The sequence below is a fragment of the Stomoxys calcitrans genome, chromosome 4 (assembly GCF_963082655.1).
Source record: "Stomoxys calcitrans chromosome 4, idStoCalc2.1, whole genome shotgun sequence".
NCBI classification, from domain to species: Eukaryota; Metazoa; Arthropoda; class Insecta; order Diptera; family Muscidae; genus Stomoxys; species Stomoxys calcitrans.
Window position 1 is genome coordinate 161,255,184 of NC_081555.1, and position 22,165 is coordinate 161,277,348.

Consider the following 22,165-nt stretch of genomic DNA (forward strand, 5'->3'; position numbering starts at 1 on the left):
GGCGTACCCCCATAAACTTCGTCCCACATTTGGATATTAGATTCGAATTCTACTCGAAAAGACCTTTCATTTAAGTCCCATATTAGCATGGTTGGTAAATATGTCCGATTTAGGGGTATTTTGGGGGTTGGGGGTGTTTTGCGGAAGGGGCGTACCCCCATAAACTTGGTCCCACATTTGGATATTAGATTCGAATTCTACTGGCAAATACCTTTCATTTGAGTCCCATATTATCATGGTCGGTAAATATGTCCGATTTAGGGGTGTTTTGGGGGATATCAGATACGTTTTCTTATTCTAAATATCTTCCATTTGAGTCCCATATTGTCGTGATTGGTCTAAATATATGTTTGGTAGTTTTTAGGGTGGGGCGGCCCCCCTAGGTAACCCATCCGAAATTTGGATACCAAATTTTTATTTTAGGGTACAATATGAGAGCACACAAAATTTCGCTTAAATCGCACCACCCACCTCCGAGATCTGGCGTTTCTGAAAATTAGGGTAAGGGGGAGGGTCCGCCCCCCTTCAGATTTCAAAAAATTTAGTACCCTACTTTCACCACGGGATCATTATGCATCATCTGTGAAAATTTCAAGAAAATCGGTGCAGCTGAGTCTATAAGGAACACACAAACAAACAAACACAAATTGATTTTTATATATAAGAAGAAGAAGAAGAGGAAGAAGATATCGCCCGATTTTCAATCCTAGAGCCACTACAAGCGCATTTATTGACCAATCTTCCCAAAATTGTGCACAACGCCTTCCTCGTTGACTTTCACGATGTCTATGAAGTTTGCTCGAAATCGGTTTAGATTTAGGTATAGCTCCCATATAGATGTTCGTCTGATTTTCAGTTATATTGCAATAGAAAGGATTTTCTCTTAACCCACGACATTACTGGTGAATTTCATGAAAATCGGTTCAGATTTAGATACAGCTTCCACATAAACCGATCTCCCGATTTGCCTTCTTGAGACCTTGAAGCCGCAGTTTTTCTCCGATTTCCCTGAAATTTTAAACAGAAAGTTGTATTAGGGGCTCCGATATTCAAACAGAATATGGCTCATAGCGGACTAGATTTACATATAGCTGCCATATAGACCGATATGCCGGTTTAGGGTTTTAAGCCCGTAAGAGACGCATTTATTATCTAATTTCGATGAAATTGGGATTTTTGGAGGTGGGGGCATAAAAACCGAGCCCAAGTATTGGACTTGATAATCTACTACCTTTCATTAGAGCTCCATATTGGCATGAATTGCATGAAGGAGTTTTGGGGTTTGAGTCGCCCCATGGGTATTGGAACTCAAGTTTGAATATCATATTCTACTCTTCTATACTTTTCATTTGATACCCACATTGTTCCGATAGATCCACTTTTTATTTTGGGTGGTGTTTTTTTGGGGTTTTGTGTTTTTATACCCTCCACCATAGGATGGGGGTATACTTATTTCATCATTCTGTTTGTAAGTCCTCGAAATATTCCTCTAAGACGCCATAAAGTATATATATTCTCGATCGCCATGACATTTTAGATCGATCTAGCCAAGTCCGTCCGTATGTCTGTCGAAGGCACGCTAACTTTCGAAGGAGAAAAGCTAGCCGCTTGAAATTTTGCTGAAATACTTTTAATTAGTATAGGTCGGTTGGGATTGTAAATGGACCATATCGGTCCATATTTAGATATAGCCGCTATATAAACCAATCTTGGATCTTGACTTCTTGAGCCACTAGAGGGCGCAATTCTTATCCGATTTGGTTGAATTTTGCATGAGGTGTTTTATTATGACTTCCAAAAACTTTGCAAAATATGGTTTAAATCGGCCCATAACCTGATATAGCTGCCATATAAACCGATCTGGGGTCTTGACTTCTTGAGCCTCTAGAGAGCGCAATTCGCAGTCGATTTGACTGAAATAAACCATGACGTATTATATGTGGGTTATTTTAAGCCTACTCTCATCTGACCTAAATATAGATCAAATCGGACTATATTTCGATATAGCTGTCACATATACCGATCTCCAGATAAAGGGTCCGAAGCCCATAAAACGTTTATTTTTTAACCGATATCGCTGAAATTTGAAACAGTCAGTAGTTTTAGGCCTCCCAATATAGGACCCAAATATGGTTCAGATCGGACTGTATTTAGATATAGCCCGATTTGCCGATAAAGTGTCTAATGCCCATAAATGCCCAATTTTTTATCCGATTTCTGTCTGTCCTGTTGTAAAATTCTAAGACGATTTAACGATGTGTGTTTGTCCGTCTGTCAATCCGTCTGTTGTAATCACTCTATAAGATAAGTCTTTTTGATGCACGCTAGATAAGTTCTTCAATGGGCCAAATCGGACCATATTTGAATATAGGTGCTATATAGACCAATTTTCCAATAAAGGGTCTAATAGCCATTAAAACTTTATTTTTCACCCGATTCTGCTAAAATTTTAAACATTGAGTAGTTTTGGGCCTCCCGACATCCGATCCAAATATGGTTCAGATCGGACTATATTTATTTATAGCTGCCATATAGACCGATCTCCCAAATAAGGGTCTGAAGCCCATAAAATCTTTATTTTTTAACCGATTTCACTGAAATTGAAACAGTGAGTAGTTTTTAGCCTCCCTATATCCGACCCTAATATGGTTCAGATCGGACTATATTCAAATATAGCTGCCATTCAGACCGATCTCCGGATAAAGGGTTGGAAGCCAATAAAAGCTTTATTTTTTTAACCGATTTTGTTGAAATTTGAAACAGTGAGTAGTTTTTAGCCCCCCCATATCCGACCCTAATATAGTTCAGATCGGATTATATTTAGATATAGCTGCCATATAGACCGATCTCCCTATAAGGGTCTGAAGCCCATAAAAGCTTTATTTTTTAACCGATTTCGCAGAAATTTGAAACAGGGAGTAGATTTAAGCCTCCCGACATCCGACCTAAATATGGTTCAGATCGGACTATATTTAGATGTAGCTGACATATAGATCGATTTGCCGATAAAAGGGTATGAAGCCGATAAAATCTGTATTTATTACCCGATTACGCTGAAATTTTAAACAGTGGTTAGTGTTAGGTCTCCCGACATCCGACCTTTTTTCTTGTTCGTTAATCCTTCTTTGTGCTTCCACTAATAGGTATATGCCAATATCATCTTAAATCAGTTTCTGTCGTTTCAAGTGAGACGCAGAGTTTCTTGAGATAAAGCAAACGATTTGCCTTATAATAATTCTCTATCCATTGAACAATCAATGGAACTGAATAAACATATCATTTTATTCTGACCTTAAAACCCATTATAGAATGAAACTGCCTGCTATCGTACTGCTGCTTTGTTCTTTTTATAACTATTTTGTGTTGTGTGTGTTTTTTTTATATCAAGTTTTTTCTATATAAATATATATATATTTTTAATAATTTCAATAAAATTAAGGTAAACTTTTTTTTTCTTCAACTGTTTCACTTAATTCAGTTTTGTTAATGGCATTGTTTGTTAGCGATTTTATGGAAAAACAAAATTAATTAAAAAAAACCTTAATAATACCAAGTTTGTTGTTGGTTTTTTTTGCAGCCATCATACAATAATGGTTGCACTAGATGGAGGAAGGGCGTGGAGGGGAGGAGAGAGAATGATAAAACTTTATACTCGTACGTTTTATTATTATTATTGTTATTTTCATTTTTTGCTGTGGCTTTTAAATATAGACAGCCAGCATTTGATTGTTACGTTTCTGTTTTTTCTCTTTGGTCTTTTGTTTTTTGTTTTCAAGGAAAAACTGTTTTTTTCTTCTTGTTTATGGCATTTGGTGGTGATTTTTGTATTTAATTTATAATGCAAATATTTATAATAAAAAAAACCTGATTTCCTGAAAGAGTTTTTTCTTATTAAAGATATAATTAAAAAAGTAGCGAAAAGGCTTAAATCGCTCAAGTTTTTTTTAGAAAATATTTTTTTCTCTTGGTTGTAAATTAAAAAGTACAAAAAGTCATTATAAAACCTTTAGCTTTAGTTTTTCTTTTTTTTTTTTTGGAAAATATCTATTTTTGTTTATTTGGCTTGTTAGAAGTTTCATAGGTCTGTGCTGTATATCTCTCCTTTGTTTATTAATTATATCGAAACATGCAAAAGTTAATTGGAATTGTTAGCGTTTTTTTATATTTGTTGCATTTTTTTTTATTATTCGGTTTTTGTCTTGATTGTTGAACAAACTAACAAGACTGCAATAAAAAGGGGGGGGGGGGTCATACATGATCGAGGCATTTTTTGTTTGTTTTTGTTTCGTTGCAAGGTGCAAGGATTTCATGTTAATTAAATATTTAATAAACATTTTTAATTGTTTGCTGTGATAATGTTCCATTTAAAACGATTCTTTTGTTTGTCGCTCCGTCTGTCTGTCTGCCTATCGCTCTCTATCAGGTGTTGGCTGATGTGAAATTAACTTGAATTGTGTGTATAATTTATGTTCAATGTGAAGTAGCAAACAAAACAAAACTTTATGACAGCGATAACTTTAAAATATTTGAGCTATTTTTAAAAACAAAAAAACAAAAGTCATTAAGTTTGGCCAGGCCGAACTTTGGATACCCACCACCTCGAGTATATATGTAAACCGCCTTTCGTCAGATTCCGATGAAAATTGCATAACTTAAGCACCCAAATCGGCACGGACATTGAGTGCTCTAATATATATGACACTATTCAATTTTGTAAAACAAAATATTGGTCTTTTTGGCAGATATATCCAATTATAAACCGATCTGAACCATATTAAGGTTGGATATCGAGAGGCTCAGAAAAACTCACTCTTTCAAATTTCAGCGTAATCGGGTAATAAATAAAGCTTAAATAGGCTTCAGTCCGCTTATCGACAGATCGGTCTATATGGCAGCTATATCTAAACATAGTCCGATCAGAACCATATTTAGGTCGGATGTTGGAAGGCCTTAACCTACTCACTGTTCCAAATTTCAGCAAAATCAGATAAAAAATAAAGCTTTTATGGCCTTCAGACCATTCATCGACAGATCGGTCTATATGACAGCTATATCTAAACATAGTCCAATCTCAAACATATTTAGGTCAGAAGTCGGGAGGCTTAAAATAACCCACTATTTCAAATTTCAGCGAAATCGGGTAATAAATAAAGCTTTTATGGGCTTCAGACCCTTCATCGGGAGATCGATCTATATGGCAGCTATATCTAAAAATAGTTCGATCTGAACCATACTTAGGTCAGATGTCGGGAGGCTTAAAATAACCCACTATTTCAAATTTCAGCGAAATAGGGTAATAAATAAAGCTTTTATGGGCTTCAGACCCTTTATCGGGAGATCGGTCTATATGGCAGCTATATCTTAATATAGTCCAATTTGAACCATATTTAGGTCAGATGTCAGGAGGCTTAAAATAACCCACTATTTCAAATTTCAGCGAAATCGGGTAATAAATAAAGCTTTTATGGGCTTCAGACTCTTTATCGGGAGATCGATCTATATGGCAGCTATATCTAAATATAGTCCAATCTCAAACATACTTAGGGCAGATGTCAGGAGGCTTAAAATAATCCAATATTTTAAATTTCAGCGAAATCGAGTAATAAATAAAGCTTTTATGGGCTTCAGACCCTTCATCGGGAGATCGATCTATATGGCAGCTATATCTAAAAATAGTTCGATCTGAACCATACTTAGGTCAGATGTCGGAAAGCCTTAAACTACTCACTGTTTCAAATTTCTGCGAAATCGGTAATAAATAAAGCTTTTATGGGCTTCAGACCCTTTATCGGGAGATCGGTCTATATGGCAGCTATATCCAAATATGGTCCGATTTGGCCCGTTCAAAAAACTTAACCAGCGTGCATCAAAAAGACGTATCTGTGCCAAATTTCAACTCAATATCTCAATTTATGAAGGCGGTAGAGTGATTACAACAGACGGACGGATAGACGGACAGACACACGGACATCGTTAAATCGTCTTAGAATTTTACGACGATCCGAAATATATACACTTTGTAGGGTCGGAAATTGATATTTCGATGTGTTGCAAACGGAATGACTAAATGAATATACCCCCTATCCTACGGTAGTGGGTATAAAAAAATCAAACCTTTGACATTGAAGTTAAGCAATTTATTTAGAAAGGAGAAGGGCCTAAGGTTGGATATAACTATGCAATTTAATTGTTCATGTTTTCCTTCGAATCGAGCTTACTGCCTAAATCACTTACATACAATCGCTCTACTTCATTTATTTATCGAAAACAGCTGTTTTTGTTTTCTTTATAAATCAGCTGATTTTAATTTCGAATTTTCAAAGAAATCGAGTGAGCAAATGTTAGCAGTTGTAGAACTTAATGTTAGAAATATTCTAGCAAAGGAAGCCAAAGGATACCACACACCATACTGTGACTGGTTTCGATCTTAGACTAAGATCTTTTCAAATACTTTGTGGTTAGGCTTCAAAGGCCATATATAGGCAGGTGGTAAATTGCAAATTTTGCCCATGAACATTCCACTGAGGAACACAGGCAAACTTCTCACATATTAATGAGTGCAGTCCGATTCAAATTTTAAGCTCAATGATAAGGGGCCTCCTTTTGATAGCCGAGTCCGAACGGCGAGGCGCTGTGCGCCACCTCTTTTAGAGAGAAGTTTTACATGGCATAGTCCCTCACAAATGTTGCCAGCATTAGGAGGGGAAAACCACCGCTGAAAATTTTTTCAGATAGTCTTGCCAGGATTCGAACCCAGGCGTTCAGCGTCATAGCCGGACATGCTGGCCTCTGCTCTACGGTGGCCTCCTCCAATGTACCAATATAAAGTATCTGTGCAAAATTTCACGCTGCTAGCTCTACGCGTTCGACAGCTATCGTGATTTCGACAGACGGACGGACATGGCTAGTTGGAATCAGAATTTCGAGACAATCAAGAATATATTTATTGTATATACTTTATGGGGTCCTAGATCAATATTTCGAGGTGTTACAAACGTAATGACTAGATTAGTATACCCCCATCCTATGGTGGTGGGTATAAAAAGTTGAATATCATCTCACGATACGTTGCGTTTGGCATCATCCTTGAAGAAGTACGGTCCAATGATGCCACCAGCCCATAATCCGCACCAAACTGTGACCTTTTCTGGATGCATTGGTAGCTCTTGCAATGCTTCTGGCTGATCTTCACCCCTAAATCGACAATTCTGCTTATCTACGTTCCCATTAGAGCCAAAAATGAGCATCGTCGCTTAGTGGAAGAAGCGCTAGGGGATAAAGCTAGCCACTTGGAATTTTGCACAGATACTTTACATTGGTGTAGGTCATTGGGGATTGCAAATGGGCCATATCGGTTCAGATTTGGATATAGCTCCCATATAAACCGATCTCTCGTTTTGACTTCTTGAGCCCCTGAAAACCACAATTTTTGTCCAGTTTGGCTGAAATTTGGCACATAGTGTTCTGTTATGACTCTCAACAACTGTGCTAAGTACGGTCCGAATCGGTCAAGAACATGATATAGCTCCCATACAAACCGATCTCCCGATATGACTTCTTGAGCCCCTAAAGTGCGCAATTTTTACTAGATTTGGGTGAAATTTTACACAATGACTTCTACTATGGTCTCCAATATTCAATATTCGTTTATCCTTTGTGTGCCTAAAAAGAGATACCGTGGAAAGAGCTGGACAAATGCGATCCATGGTGGAGGGTATATAAGATTCCTTCAATTAGTTAAAACCTAGAAAGGCATTTAAATACTCATTTGCATTTTTTATATAAATATATAAACTTTAGATGTTCGCTTTTAATTACGTTTTTCATAATATGTAAAATTTTGACTAACATAATATCATACATTGTAATTCATTTTAATAAATATATGTAAAAAATATTAAATTGACTATTTAATTTCCATCACCATTACAAATAAAGCCTCAACTGAGCCATGAATGTGGTCACTAATGAATGTGGTCACTAATGTGGTCACAGACAAACAGACACTTAACATTCTTACCAATTTTTCGGAAGGTATCTTCATATAAGTGTAAATAGGAAATTAGATCGTTTTAAAGAAACAATTTTTTAAAATTGAGATTTAGTTTTTAGAGAATGATATTTCATTCATTGGAATGATATTTTCAGAGAAAATCACATTCAAATTTTGTTTTTAGAGAAAATTTCATATCACCAGTTGCATACTCTCCCATTTTTTCACAAATGTTCTAATCTATTCATTCAGTCAATTATTTTTAATAAACCCCTATTTGTCGAACATTTTTTTACATTTTATTAAATCAACCTCAGATTATGTGTAAAGTCCAAAATATGTTATATTTCATTCGAAATATTTTAGCATTCTTCCACTGAAATGAATTTTATTTTGAATTTAAAATTAAAACAAAGTTTGTTTCCATTATTACCTATGTACAGCGGTCAAAAAAAGTATTCATCATTAGCAAAATTGATAATAAATTCACTTATTTTGGGTAATTGAAGAAAATTTAAAGTAAACAAATAATGCAGTTTTATGCAATAGTTTATTTTTCGTAATATGTTTTAAAATAAATTCAAAAAATAAATTTAATTAGCGCAAAAAATGCAATTTTATATAATAACACCAAAAACAGAACAAAAAAAGTATTCATCATTGATGTGCTATCATCAAAGTCAAATTCAAATATTATTTGGGAATCCCCCTTTTCTGTTTTATTTAGTAAAGGAGGCTTTGCCCTTGACAGCAAATATTTAATTTCATTGAAAATATAGTTTTTTGTCAAAATGGGTCGTAAGCAAAACGAGGTTTCTGATGAGGTAAAAGTTTTGATAATAAAACACCACAGGAATGGTTTAACTCAAAAAACTATCAGTGAAATATTAAATAGACCACGATCTACTATACAATCCATCATCAGAAAGTGGACAGAAACGAAAACTGTTGACAATAAACCAAGATCTGGTCGACCAAAAGCATTTTTAGTTGGAGATGTGCGTTGGCTAGTGCGGCAAGTTCAGAAAACTCCGAAGACAAATGCGACCATTCTTCGTAAAAACACTATGGAATATTTAGGGAAGGAAGTTACTACACAAACAATTCGAAATACACTCAAAAGGCATAGTTACAGAGGAAGAACTGCACGTAAGAAGCCCTTTATAAATAAAATAAACCGAGTGAAAAGGCTAAACTTCGCAAAAATGTATGTAAAACAGCCCGAATCATTTTGGAAAACAGTCATTTTTGCAGACGAGAGCAAGTTTAATCTTTTTGGGTGCGATGGAAAGGTCATAGTGTACAGAAAACCAAATACAGAGCTTGAAGAACGAAACACAGTTGCTACTGTAAAACATGGTGGAGGTGGTTTAATGGTTTGGGGGTGTATGGCGGCTTCAGGAGCGGGAAATCTTGAAATTATTAATGGAGTAATGGATCATAAGTATTACATTGACATTTTAAAGAGGAATTTAAAAGATAGTGCTGTAAAACTTGGGCTTGGTAATAACTTTCAATATTATCAAGATAATGACCCCAAACATTCTGCTTTAAATACCAAGATGTGGATGCTGTATAACTGCCCCAAAGTCATTAAAACTCCTCCTCAAAGTCCCGACTTGAACCCAATTGAACATCTTTGGGAACATCTCGAACGCAAATTGAGAACGCGCAATTTTTCGAGCAAGAGTCAAATGCAACAGGTGATAATGGAGGAATGGACTAATATAGACCAAAATATAACCGCTAAATTAGTCCAATCGATGTCAAACCGTTTAAAAGAAGTTATAAGACGCGGTGGTCGAATAACAAAGTATTAATTTTTTTAAATTATGTTATTTATTTTTTTGTTTTTTTGCAATGATGAATACTTTTTTTGTTTAATTTTTTGTGTTCAGCTGTAAAATGGCCCTTTTTGTTCCAATAAATACTATTTTTTTCTTTAAAAACAATGAAATTGTGTACATATATATCACACAAGCACTACTGCATCATTAGTTTAATATGTTTTTATTCCAATTGTCTTTTGTAGACTTATTAAAAAAAAAACATTGAATGATGAATACTTTTTTTGACCGCTGTATGTATATATTTGCTTTCTCCCAGCCCACAACTTTTGATTCTATGTCTCTCAATTAAAAACAAAATGACATGGAAAAATGAATAAAATTGAAAATAAAAATTCAATAATAAATCTCCACAAATGTCATTTAATAAACAATCAAATACGTAGGCATGCTGATGCAAGTAAAAGGATGTGTCGAAAATGGCATAAAATAATGTTTAAAAAAAAAACACTTTAATTTTTGGCAAACAATGTCTTTATAAACTACCTGAGTTAGAACCTTTAAAAAAAAACCTAAAACAGATAATGAACTTGTAATTAAAATCTTATGATCATATTTTAAAATTTGAACTTTTAACAAAAAAAGTTTTTCTGTTGAAATGCTAAAAAAAAATTTAATATTTTTAGTGTTTTTAAGTTTTTTATATCTAAAAACCAATTGAAATCAAATTACCTGCTTTGAGTTACTATATTCGTTTGTCTGTTTTTCGTTACACCCCAATGTGGCCCCCATGGCAAATTCACTTGAATGTTTGCTGTTACAACTAAACTCAATTGATGATGTTGATGATGACGACCATTGAGTGAGTCCATGAACTAACTAAACAAACTGCTGACTGACACAAACAACAACTAAAATTAGAGCAACTTTGAAAAATAGAGAACAGAGAAGTAATGATGCATCACATGCAGATACTTAAACCACAGCACATGTAAATGCAAAACACCCCGGCGAGAGAGAGAGAGAGAGAGAGCATACGATTGTATTGCTACGTGAAATTGCAAAAAACACTTGTTGGTTGTTTCGTTTAAACAATAGCAACAACAACAACAAATACTAAGAGTGGGGGTAGCCCCAACAATGACGACAACGCCACAACAAACGCCCCAAATCAAATACAGGCAAATCATGATAACTGCAAAAGCACAAACAAGCAAACATACATACCAGTCTACATAAATACGTGCCCATCCAACCAAGTACATACGTAAAAAAATTACTGTTGCATGCAGAACGTCATAGTCGCCGTACTCATTCGACCCAATGCACACACGTGCTGAAACGGCCGAATGACAGACGAACAGACAAACGAATAACAACAGTAACAGCGGCAATGCCAGCTATGATTAGAAAATATATTGGGGATATGTGTGTGGGACAGTGGCTGTGTTTATGCTATGCTGTGTTGTGTGGTGTTGTGCGTATCTCAGCTGCATATTTGTAGGAGAATTACTCTACTGGCGCCTGCCTCCCTTACTCCCTCTCGCTTTGCTTTCCCTCTTCATTTATTTGGCAATGTGCTGCTACTGTTGCTTCCTTTCCTGTGAGTGGTGGGTGGTAAAGTCTGTGACCTCACTCAAGTGGGGGTGTGTTTGTCTTGTAAATGGTGCCGGCATTTAATGTTTGCCGTTGTGTTGTTGTTTGTGTTGTGTTGATGATTATTGTGGCTGTGGTTACGGTGGCAGCGTTGGAGAAGGAGATTAACTTCGACATTTGTTTTTGGACAATGAACTTGACACTTATTTTTTTTGTGCACTCACACACACACACACAGCTACATGCAAAGTGTTTACATAGAAAAACACGTTGTAGTATTTTAACATACATGGATGAATTCACGTTTTTCTTTTCACTTAGGCAGTTTAATGGGGAATGTGTTTAGCGGTTTCTGTTTACTTTAGGGACAAAATATTTACAAAACTGATTAGAGGGGCTAAACAGAGATATTAAAATTAAGAAAACCAATCAGTTGAATGAAAAATACTTTGAATTGAATAGAAAACAAGTAGATACAATTTAAAATTATTACTATAATAGTAAAAAAGGGCTTGTGGTAATGCCCACCAGTATTCTAGTTCTTATGATTTAAGAATACACCGGATATCTGGTGGGGAAATGACTTTTTTTACACATCATTCCGTGTGCAACGATCCAACCGAATCTTGAATCTGGCTCTCAAGATGGTGGTCTATGTACACAAGCGAAATTTTAGGCTGGTGCACTTTAAGTACTGCTAACGACCCTAAACACTTTTATTGACGTAACAATTGCTGATCCGAAGTGATGTGCACGGTTATTGAACCGGCAGTACATTTTGCAATTTCTTATCATGTTATGTTATTTCTTATCATTATCATGTCATGGTCTTAAGCATGACATTGGATTATAATTGGGGTTTCTTGGGGGTTAATAAGCCATACCAAGTTACAGCGGGTAACAATTGAGAATTCTAGATAGAGCAGGAAAAATATCGAAATTTGATACATTCGATATTTCTAATAATAAATTTCGATACTATCGTTTATTTCCTATCACCTATATTTAAAACGAAAATGATAAGTAAAAATCAGGATATCGTTTTGTATAATAGCAATGTCAATGCATGTACCGATTAAAACCAAATTCAATAAAGTCAGTTGGAAATCACGAGAAAAATCATTGTACAAAATTTTAGCCTAGTCGGATGAAAATTGTGGCCTCTATAGGCTCAAGAAGTAAAAATGGGAGAAATAACGATGCCTGAAATACTCATCAAGATGGACGATTGAAAATTTTTTAATTGGGATACTTTCCCAACCGAATTAGAGTTTCCAACTATCGATAATCTCAACATTCAATATTTTCGATAGTTTTAATAGTAAATATCGATTGTATCGATACTATCGTTAATTTCCCATCACCTATATTTCAAAGGAAATGATAAGTACAAATCGAGATCGATTTATATAGAAGCAGTTTCAATGCACAGACCAAATAAAACCTTTCCTCGTGGTTCTGGAACTCTCGAAAGCTTTGGATATGGTCAGTCTCATGCCACGCTTTTTGAGAATTATGTTAGATGACGAATTATCTCGTTTATGGTATTTAGAGATAAGAAGTCTAAGCTCGGTAGAGTGAAATAAGGATCTCCCCAAGGCGGGATGATATCTCTGGTACAGTTTAACCCACTAAGTACCAAATTTGACATTTATATTCCATTAGGGAACATTCCAATATCTCCTCTACTCTTTCCCACACCCTCCCGACGGCATAGAGATCGTATTATATGCGGATTATTGTGCAATCATGGCTCAGTCGGATGAAACTAACGCCAAAGTAAATTGTTTTCACCATTCTATGATTTGATCAGCTTTCTCACAACTGTAAACATTTTTATGTATTAAAATATGAGCTGTTGTTACATTTTTAGGTTATGTCATACAAAAATAACATATACTAGGGTGATAGCAAAAATTATGATGTAAATTGACAATTTTGCCACACATAATGAAATAGCATTGTCACATAAAAAGTGGCATGGTATAAGACAAGAACATATACTGTGATAACAGCTTAAGTGGTGTCGCTATACGGCTCGCCTTTTGGGCTCGGCCAAGAAGGAGGTCCCTTGACTTGATGTGAGAGAAGTATCCCCGATATAACTTAACAGAATGTTCATGGGCAAATTTTTTTTGCAAATCTATGTAACACCCAGGATACACTAATAGAAGTTTAGGTCACTTGCTAAAACCAAAAGTGCCCCCATGAACATCATTAAAGAAGTCGAATTTGCCGATTGAAAATGTTATCATATAGGAGAAAACGTAAACAAAGAATGAATGTAAAAAGAGAACAAGTTGACATCACCAATGCCAAGTACTGCCAAAAACTAAAAAATTGTATGTCGGCGGATCGCTTGAATTAACCTTATTCAGTGAATCCTGTATAACACCCATCCACGTTTACATCCGGAGCGTTTAAAACCTTTGGAAGTCAACTTGTCTTTGCTTCACAAATAAATTCATTGACTGAGTTCCAACTCTTCAATCTCAAAATTTTAAAGCATACAAAAAATCTTTAAAAATCACAATTACGACCCATGGCTTAATAATAGAAAGTTCCGTTAGAAGTGCCGAAGACAAAAAGCCCCATGAATATTGAAGTTGTCAAAATGCGCCGATAAAAAGTTTCACAAAAAGAGAACAAGTTGACATACTTAAGGTCGCTGATCGCTTTCCGCAACCTTAAGGCCAAAACAGAATAAGTGCGTTGAGCTCATGACATAATTACCAGGTAGTGTCCCCTTAACAGCTGAGTACAATTTTTCTCGCGAGTGCACTATCTGTCAAGGAGTTTTGGTTGCATGTGAGTATTATAGTTAAGAAACATAACACAAACAAACAACGATAAATGGCGCGAACTAGTAACATACACAAAATCAGAGTTGCACTAATCACTGCTTTTGACAGATAGTGCACTCAATATTTTGTTGTTGGGCAACTGCCACTACCTGTAAATGAATATATCTTGCGTTGAGCTCTGTTTTTGAGCGTTACGTTGAAAAATGCAACTCTGCAAACAAATCCCACAAAAAGTAACGCGTAATGTAAAAGTAATAATGGTTGATACCATGACATAATTATTAGGTAGAGTACCGTAAACAGCTGAGTACAATTTTTTCTCGCAAGTGCACTATCTGTCAACGAGATTTGGTTGCGTGTGAGTATTACAGTTAAGAAACATAACACACACAAACAACGAAAAATGGCGCGAACTAGTAACATACACAAAATCAGAATTGCACTAATCACTGCTTTTGACAGATAGTGCACTCAATATTTTGTTGTTGGGCAACTTCCACTACCTGTAAATGAATATATCTTGACTGGTACTATGTTCGTTTTTCACAGATTGCTTTTTAAATTTAAAATTTTATTAAAATTTTACCAGAAGTTATTAGGGAATATCCTACTGAATGAAATAAAAACGTTTTTTTGCTTTAAAATCTGTTATCTAAAAAAATTAATCGGCGGAAAATATTGCGAAAATCGAATATAGTAACAGTCTTAATTTTTAACTTTGACGCCCAAAAACACTTACGCTCGATTTTAGTGGTTGAAGTTAACAATTCTTTAACTTATGCTCATTGGTTTTGTGGGATTTGTTTTTAGAGCTGCATTTTTTAACGCACTGCTCAAAAACAAAACTCAACGAGATCATTCTGTTTGCCTATGTCCTATACATTGTGCATTTTCCGCGATTAGTATGGGGTACCCTATGAAGGGTATAAAGCTTATTTGCAGAATCCACTGTGTGGTTGGGTATCCGATACCCGTCCGATCTTATTTAATATTTAACGATTTCCCCTTACAAAATACCTTTCCAGATAATACTCCAGGAAAACAAACCGATGAAAATACCAATAAACAAACACTTGTTCAAAAAAGAAGAAAAAATATCAAACAAATTTTTTATATTGCAATGAAAGAAAAAAAAAAGATCCATACCAGGAAGTGCTTAAACAAAATTTCACAATTCAATAAGTCTCTTTGTTAAGAAAACAAATAAAAAATAATACAAAAAAAACAAAATTAAAAATAAAATAAACAAAAAAAAATTGCTCACCTGTTCTTTTGTTATACGTTGTTGCTGTGGCCTTTGAGGTTCTTATGAAAAGTAATGAAAATTTCTTGGCGTTGTGATGTGTTCTTTGTTTTTGCAGGGGTTTTGAATAAATTAACAGTTGATCTTAATAAATTTTTAATAATCTTTGTTGTTTTTCTTATTAAACAAAATTTGAACAGCTGTTCCAAATTTCGTTTTTTGTTTTCTCTGTTTCAAAGTGTTACACTTGTTGGTTTTAGCGCCAGGCAACGGTTGTAGGGATGGGGTGGGTAGCTTGACAACACCCAACACCTTTCAATGTCACCTGTTTCCTTTTGCTCGCTCAAACAACAAACAACAACAAATTCAACACAATCATGTGAAATTATGGCAAGCACTGATCAAAACCGTCACAAATTGAATTTGTTTTGTTGAAAACGCCTTTTCAGGTTTTTTTAAGCAGTTATCATTTTTGTTGTTGTTTTTTTATTACCAAAATATTGCAAGTATTTCATAATTATTGTTGTTGAGATTTTTTTTAATAACTTTAATTAAATTTTGGCCACATACAAAGTTACACTCGCTCTGCCTTCCTACAAAGTAGCATGTATGTGGGGGCAGTTGTTGCTGGCAATAATTTTTTTCACTTTACTTAACAACAATGCTAAAATTCAATTCATTGATGATGCAGAATGTCATTAAACCCGGAAATGGTTTAAAGAAAAAAATTGTTGCACTACTCACTCTTTGCCCATGTCAGCCAGCAAGCCCAGCCCAGCTTTGCTCAGTCAACTTGCATTTACGATGATGGTTACCGCGTTACGGCTATTTTTGTTTTATTCACTCGACAACGACGACGATGTTATAAAAACAGAACTATAAGCAAAAGTTGTTGTTATTGCTTGTTTTGTTATAAAAATAATTTCATATTTGAGTTTTATGACACTTTTTACTTTTTTTTTATTCAATGCCGCAGCAGCAATAACGCAGGGAAAAAACAAAAAACCCCAAACCGAAATATTTTTAGCAATTTCAGTTGTTTTTTCTCTCTTCCTCTGTTAAATTTTTTGCACTGTCACTCACACTCACTGCCGTTGTTGATTTGTTTAATTTTGTTGGTATTGTTGTTTTTTATTTTAATTCGTAATTTATTATCTTTTTTATTAAGCGGTTAATAATACTTCCTCTTTTTTGCGTTTTTGTTTTTTTTTTTTAATTTTGCACTTTTCCAGCTTACACAGCTTTTAAATAAATATTGAGGATGGTTTTTATGGCGTTTTGAAACAAACACAAAAAAACACCTTAATTGGTAAAAATTTTATTCTAAATTGCAAATGTTTTTGTTGTTGTTATTTCTTCTTCAATTTCCGTTTCAATTTCCCTTTAATATCCGTTGTTATTTGAAAGCCACAAAAAACACTCTGCAAATTCCTAAGATGTTTGTTTTTTTTTTCAATTGATTGCTTGCTTTCTTCTGCATACGTTTTTTTGGTTTTGTTTTCTTTTGTTTATTCCATACATAAAAATTATCCACACATTGTTTACCGTTGTTGTTTTTGCTTTGCTTTGCTTTCTTTGGATTCGTTAACAAGTGTTTTTTGTTTATGTTTACTTTTTTAAGGAGCGCGTGCTATTGCCGTTGAGGTTGTTGTTGTTATTGTTATTGGTGCTAACGGTTTCTACTACTTGATTTGTATTTCCTCAATTTCCGTTAACCGGAAGGCAATCAAATTTCTTTGGGATAACACAACTCCAACATATAACAATGTCTTTCTTTTTCATAAACTATATATTAATCGTTTGCACTTAAAAAATTCTAAATTTCGAGTTGGCGAAGGTTTGGGGGCAATATTTATAGGTTTTAAGATTTTACACGTCCATTTCCAGCGCCACTTCGTTTAAGAATGAATGGAAATAGGAATCTAAAAGTCGATTTCGAACAAATCGGTTATTTGCAAAAGCAATACTACCAAATTCGATTTTTGGGTAATCGATTCAAGAATAATGTAATCGACTTTTTTCGCCGATTAAGGAACGGTTATTCTCGCGTAACCGTAACGTTAATGAAGCGATGTAGCGACAATACAACAAGGGATTTTTTAATTTCATAAGGGGAGTAGTTGTAAATTCAACAACAGAGCAGAACCAATTTTATCTAAATTGTCGCAGATTCTTTAAAATGGCATTTGGTAAAAATTTAGCACAGAAGTATATTAATGAGAACCAATTTTATTGAAGTTTTCGCAGTTTTTTAAAATGGTATTTGGTGAAAATTTAGCACAGAAGTATATTAATCAAAAGAAAGTCGATTGGACTGGCGTCCAGTAGAGCTGGCAAACTATAGATAATCGCAACATCCAATATTTTTGATGATAAATATCTATAGTAGCAATACTATCGTCAATTTCCCATCACTTATATATCGAACAAAAATCAGAAGTAAATATCAGGAGATCGATTTATATAGAAGCAATATCAATGCACGGACTCAAGGCGGGTTTAAAAAGGTGGTCTCATGCAAACAGTTGCTAACAGACGGCCAGGTTTGACGGTATTAAGATGTCAGATTTTTGTTTGCATTCTCTTTGTTGTTACTTCTTTCTCGCATATTCCATGCTCATGCACGCACACGCATACACTCACACTTACATAAATTTCTTAGTGTCTGTTGGCAAAACGTCGATCAGCGGATTACACCATATGATTTGTGGTTGTTGTACAAATGAGACCACCTTTAATTGTTTCGCCATGGTACGGACTGAATAAAACCAAGAGAAATCATTGAGCAAAATTTTAGACCAATCGGATAAAAATCTCGCCCTCTATAGGCGCGATGTGTGTTATAGGAAATATTCAGTGTCGAATCGATTATTTTTGTCTAATTTTGCTTTGTCGATAATATCGATAGGAAAAATATCAATCGATATTCAGACAAAAAATAAAATATCAATAGTGCCATCGATATTTTGCCAGCTCTACCAGCCACAGCTCCAGAGAACTACTATTTCCATTCACCTTCGTTATTTTTGCTTTGTTTGGATTTGTTAACAAGTGTTTTTTTGTGTTGCCGTTGATGTTTTTGGTGTTATTGGTGCTAACGGCTTCTTAATTCTTAATTTCTCAATTTTAGTTAACCGGAAGGAAATCAAATTCTTTTTGGATAAACACAACTCTAACAACTCTTTTGCTTTTTTTTAATTTATATCTCAATTTTAATTTTTCCTCTTAAAAAATGTTTTGGTTTGGCGGAGTTTGGGCATTTGACTTTTGTAGCCGATTAAGAAAGCCCAGTTATTCTTGCGTAAACGTATCATTAATGAAGTATTGTAGCGTTGATGTAACTAGTGGTAGCTAGGCGGTTATTCTTTTACGCAAGGCGATTATTCGTAAATTCAATAACGGCTGCACTGATTTTATTGAAGTTGGATCCGATTTTATAAAATGGGCATTTGGTGAAAATTAAGCAGATCAGGGAAGTTGATCAGTCAGAAGAAAGTTTTGTAAAAAAAATCGTAAACGCAGCTGCCGCTCACTTTATACCAGCCCGTAGAAAACTCAAAGTGTGATCCAACTTCTCGGCGCAGATGAACGTGATGTGTTTCGCTACTTCGATCCTATTGACTGAATTTGCCACCTTAATACCTACAGATCTAGGAATAATACCTACCTGTAGCAGAAGTCTACCGCTTGTAAACGGAATCCATACAACAAGACACATGTTCAACTGCTCTGCCAATCTTACTCTTCATCGAACCAGATTGCTCTGGACCCAGCCCACACTGGTCGCAGTCTTTGGATCTGTATATTGAACAGAACCTAGCAGACAAATGGGTGAAAACATAAAACACTGCTACAACGAGGTATTCCGCCGCCTTAAGTCCTTATATTTTATATGAAATGATCGCCCGATTCAACCCTTAAGTCACACTAAGGTCTAATATGTATAGGAGCCTATATAAAATTCAATAGCCCATATGATTATATAAAAATATTATTTCTTCTTTATTTGCTCGATTGCATTTCGGAAATTTTCTCCTGCAACACTCCAATGATATTAACATTTATGTATTCGCTTATCTAATATGAAAAAAATGTCAATAAATATTATTGAGATTGAAAACAAATGCTGAACTTACCGTCATTCTCAATTCATAATTATTTTCAGCTGCGGAGATGTTAACTTTCAATAAACCCGATAAACGTTCGGCATATTTTTTCAATTTTTCCAGTTCTCGTTTAGTGTAAGAGAAATAATTACGATAGCCAGCTTTTTTAAAATCATCATTTTGCCCAAACACTATGGCATTGACCAAAAAACCTACACTCTGTATCAATATGTAGACTATGCGTAAGTTTTCCTCCTTCAGCAGTAGCTGATCATCAAGTTCATTGAGAATTTTCATTAACTCACTGAATTCGTGAAAGCAATACATTTGAATTCTTGTTTCGGTTATCTTAAAGAGTATAGTCCATATCAAACATATAGCAATGGCACGTCCAGTTTCGCTTGCCGATGATAATTGATGACATATTGTAATTAAATTGAAAACATAATCAATCTCATCGGTTTTCAGAGCATTCCATAAGCGTTTGGTAGCTATGTGAAGCTGTAAGAAGACAAAGAAAATGAAATCTAATACTTTCTTAGCCTTACATAGCAGTCCGTAAAGAATTAACTTTTCAAAATTATTATCGTTACTACTCACGTGCATGGGACTCAGTGTATCCACATACTGGAATGTCTTCTGTAGCAATTGCGAGCGCCACTCATAGTTTTCCGGCTTGGCGTTAACAAAGTAACACATACAAGCAGCCACAAACAATGTTGTTATTTCATCCAGGTTAAGTTCCTCTTTGCGCAAAATAGTTATAAATTCTTGGCATATCTTAAAAATAATAAAAACAAAACAGGGAGATAAATAGTGCAAATATTTTATGGCGCCTGCATTTGGGCATTAATCACTGAGAGCTTTTAGGAACACTTTAATAAGAAAGTCTATCAATAATTTAAATTTGCAAAGAATTTTTTTTACCTCTTGAATTTCATCTGTGGTTTGCACAAACTGACACTTTTCAGACAGACATGACATATTCATGTATTCGCGTAATACTGCTAACGTACAGCCAGGTTCAATAATTAAATGCATACCATCGTCTTTGCTCTTTAGATCATCCTCTGGAATAGCCAATGGAGCGGACTCCACTACCATTTCTTCCATTTCTGTCTCTTGCTTTCTCAATGACAGGATTTGTTTACCTCCGCCAACTTTGCCGCATCATATGGTTTATCTGTTTGGTTGCCATACTTCCGCATTTTTGGCAATGTGAAAGATCTTAATTCATACGTACAACGGTACCGTCTGTCAAAGAAAACACTTCACTGAGCATGGCTCTCTAGTAAAGCTCGAGTTACATACCAAGCGATGCACTTATGCGTGCTGAAGCAACAGATGCGCCCTCATGCGTTCATTGGGTTGAATTCATGCCGTGCGTCCTTTGCAGCGCACGAATTTTTAAAAATCAGCTTATTTATGTTATTTCCAAATTTAATTTCAATGAAAATTGGCAATGATGTGGTTGAATATGATTTTAATAAAAGAATTTCTCTCATTTACGGACTACAAAACAATTTTTAACAGTAAGCATATTCAAATCATATCTTTTGCGTCCTGAAACGAGTTCAAAGTTGAGAGTTGGTTACTTTATTCTGTCACAGGATTCACTAATAGAAGGTTAGGTCACATGCAAAACACAAAGTGGATAGGCCCCATAAACATCATTAAGGATGTCAAATCCGACGATTGAAAATGTCATCATATAGGAGAAAACGTAAACAAAGAATGAATGTAAAAAGAGAACAAGTTGACATCCTCAATGCCAAGTACTGCCAAATATTAAAAAAAAAGTATATCGGCTGATCGCTTGGCTTAACCTTATTCAGTGAATCCTGATTCTGTCAGGTGTGTGCCAGGATTCACTAATAGAAGGTTAGGTCACATGCAAAACACAAAGTGGATAGGCCCCATAAACATCATTAAGGATTTCAAATCTGACGATTGAAAATGTCATCATATAGGAGAAAACGTAAACAAAGAATGAATGTAAAAAGAGAACAAGTTGACATCCTCAATGCCAAGTACTGCCAAATATTAAAAAAAAAGTATATCGGCTGATCGCTTGGCTTAACCTTATTCAGTGAATCCTGGGTGTGTGCATGCATTTACAATACAAACCAGCCTATTTTAATTTTTTCTGACATGCACACATAATTGCAGCGCGAGGGATGTAACCATGACATAATTACCAGGTAGGGTACCGTAAACAGCTGAGTACAATTTTTTCTCGCGAAGTGCACTATCTGTCAACGAGTTTTGGTTGTGTGTGTATATTATAGTAAATAACTATTGCACACAAAAACAAAGAAAAATAGCGCCAACTAGTAACATACTTAAAATCAAAGATGCCCTTATCGATGATTTTGACAGATAGTGCAATCAATTTTTGCGGGCAACTGCCACTGCCTATAAAGAATATATCTTGTATACAAATCTACCTTAAGGGCTAGGCGGATTTAAAAAGGTGGTCTCACGCAGACTGCTGTTAGCAGCCGGCCAAGTTTGACGGTATTAAGATGTCAGATTTTTGTTTGCATTCTCTTTGTTGTTATCTTCTTTCTCGCATATTCTCTGCTCATGTACGCACACGTATACACACACGCACACAAATTTCTTTGTGTGTGTTG

At 35.1% G+C, this 22,165-nt stretch overlaps 2 protein-coding genes across 5 annotated transcripts in view; both read right to left on the reverse strand.

The window, feature by feature from the left end:
* LOC106085489 (broad-complex core protein isoforms 1/2/3/4/5) overlaps positions 1-17,307 on the reverse strand; it is a 154,827-nt gene extending 137,520 nt beyond the window's left edge. For 2 of the 4 annotated variants that reach the window (XM_059366892.1, XM_013249759.2), the window contains exon 1: positions 16,168-17,307. The gene's annotated coding sequence lies outside the window, so the exon portion shown is untranslated. Of the gene's footprint in view, positions 1-15,444 lie in introns of all 4 variants that reach the window. The other 2 variants (XM_013249758.2, XM_013249756.2) reach the window with 1 other exon arrangement.
* A 2,094-nt stretch (positions 17,308-19,401) lies between these two features.
* Positions 19,402-20,702, reverse strand: LOC106085482 (uncharacterized). The gene is made up of 4 exons (XM_013249748.2): positions 20,457-20,702; positions 20,130-20,309; positions 19,560-20,030; positions 19,402-19,500 (listed from the first exon to the last, which is right to left on the reverse strand). Exons 1-4 carry the CDS (start codon positions 20,640-20,642, stop codon positions 19,426-19,428), a joined length of 912 nt encoding a protein of 303 aa, XP_013105202.1. The 5' UTR covers positions 20,643-20,702; the 3' UTR covers positions 19,402-19,425.
* Positions 20,703-22,165: the final 1,463 nt, after the last annotated feature.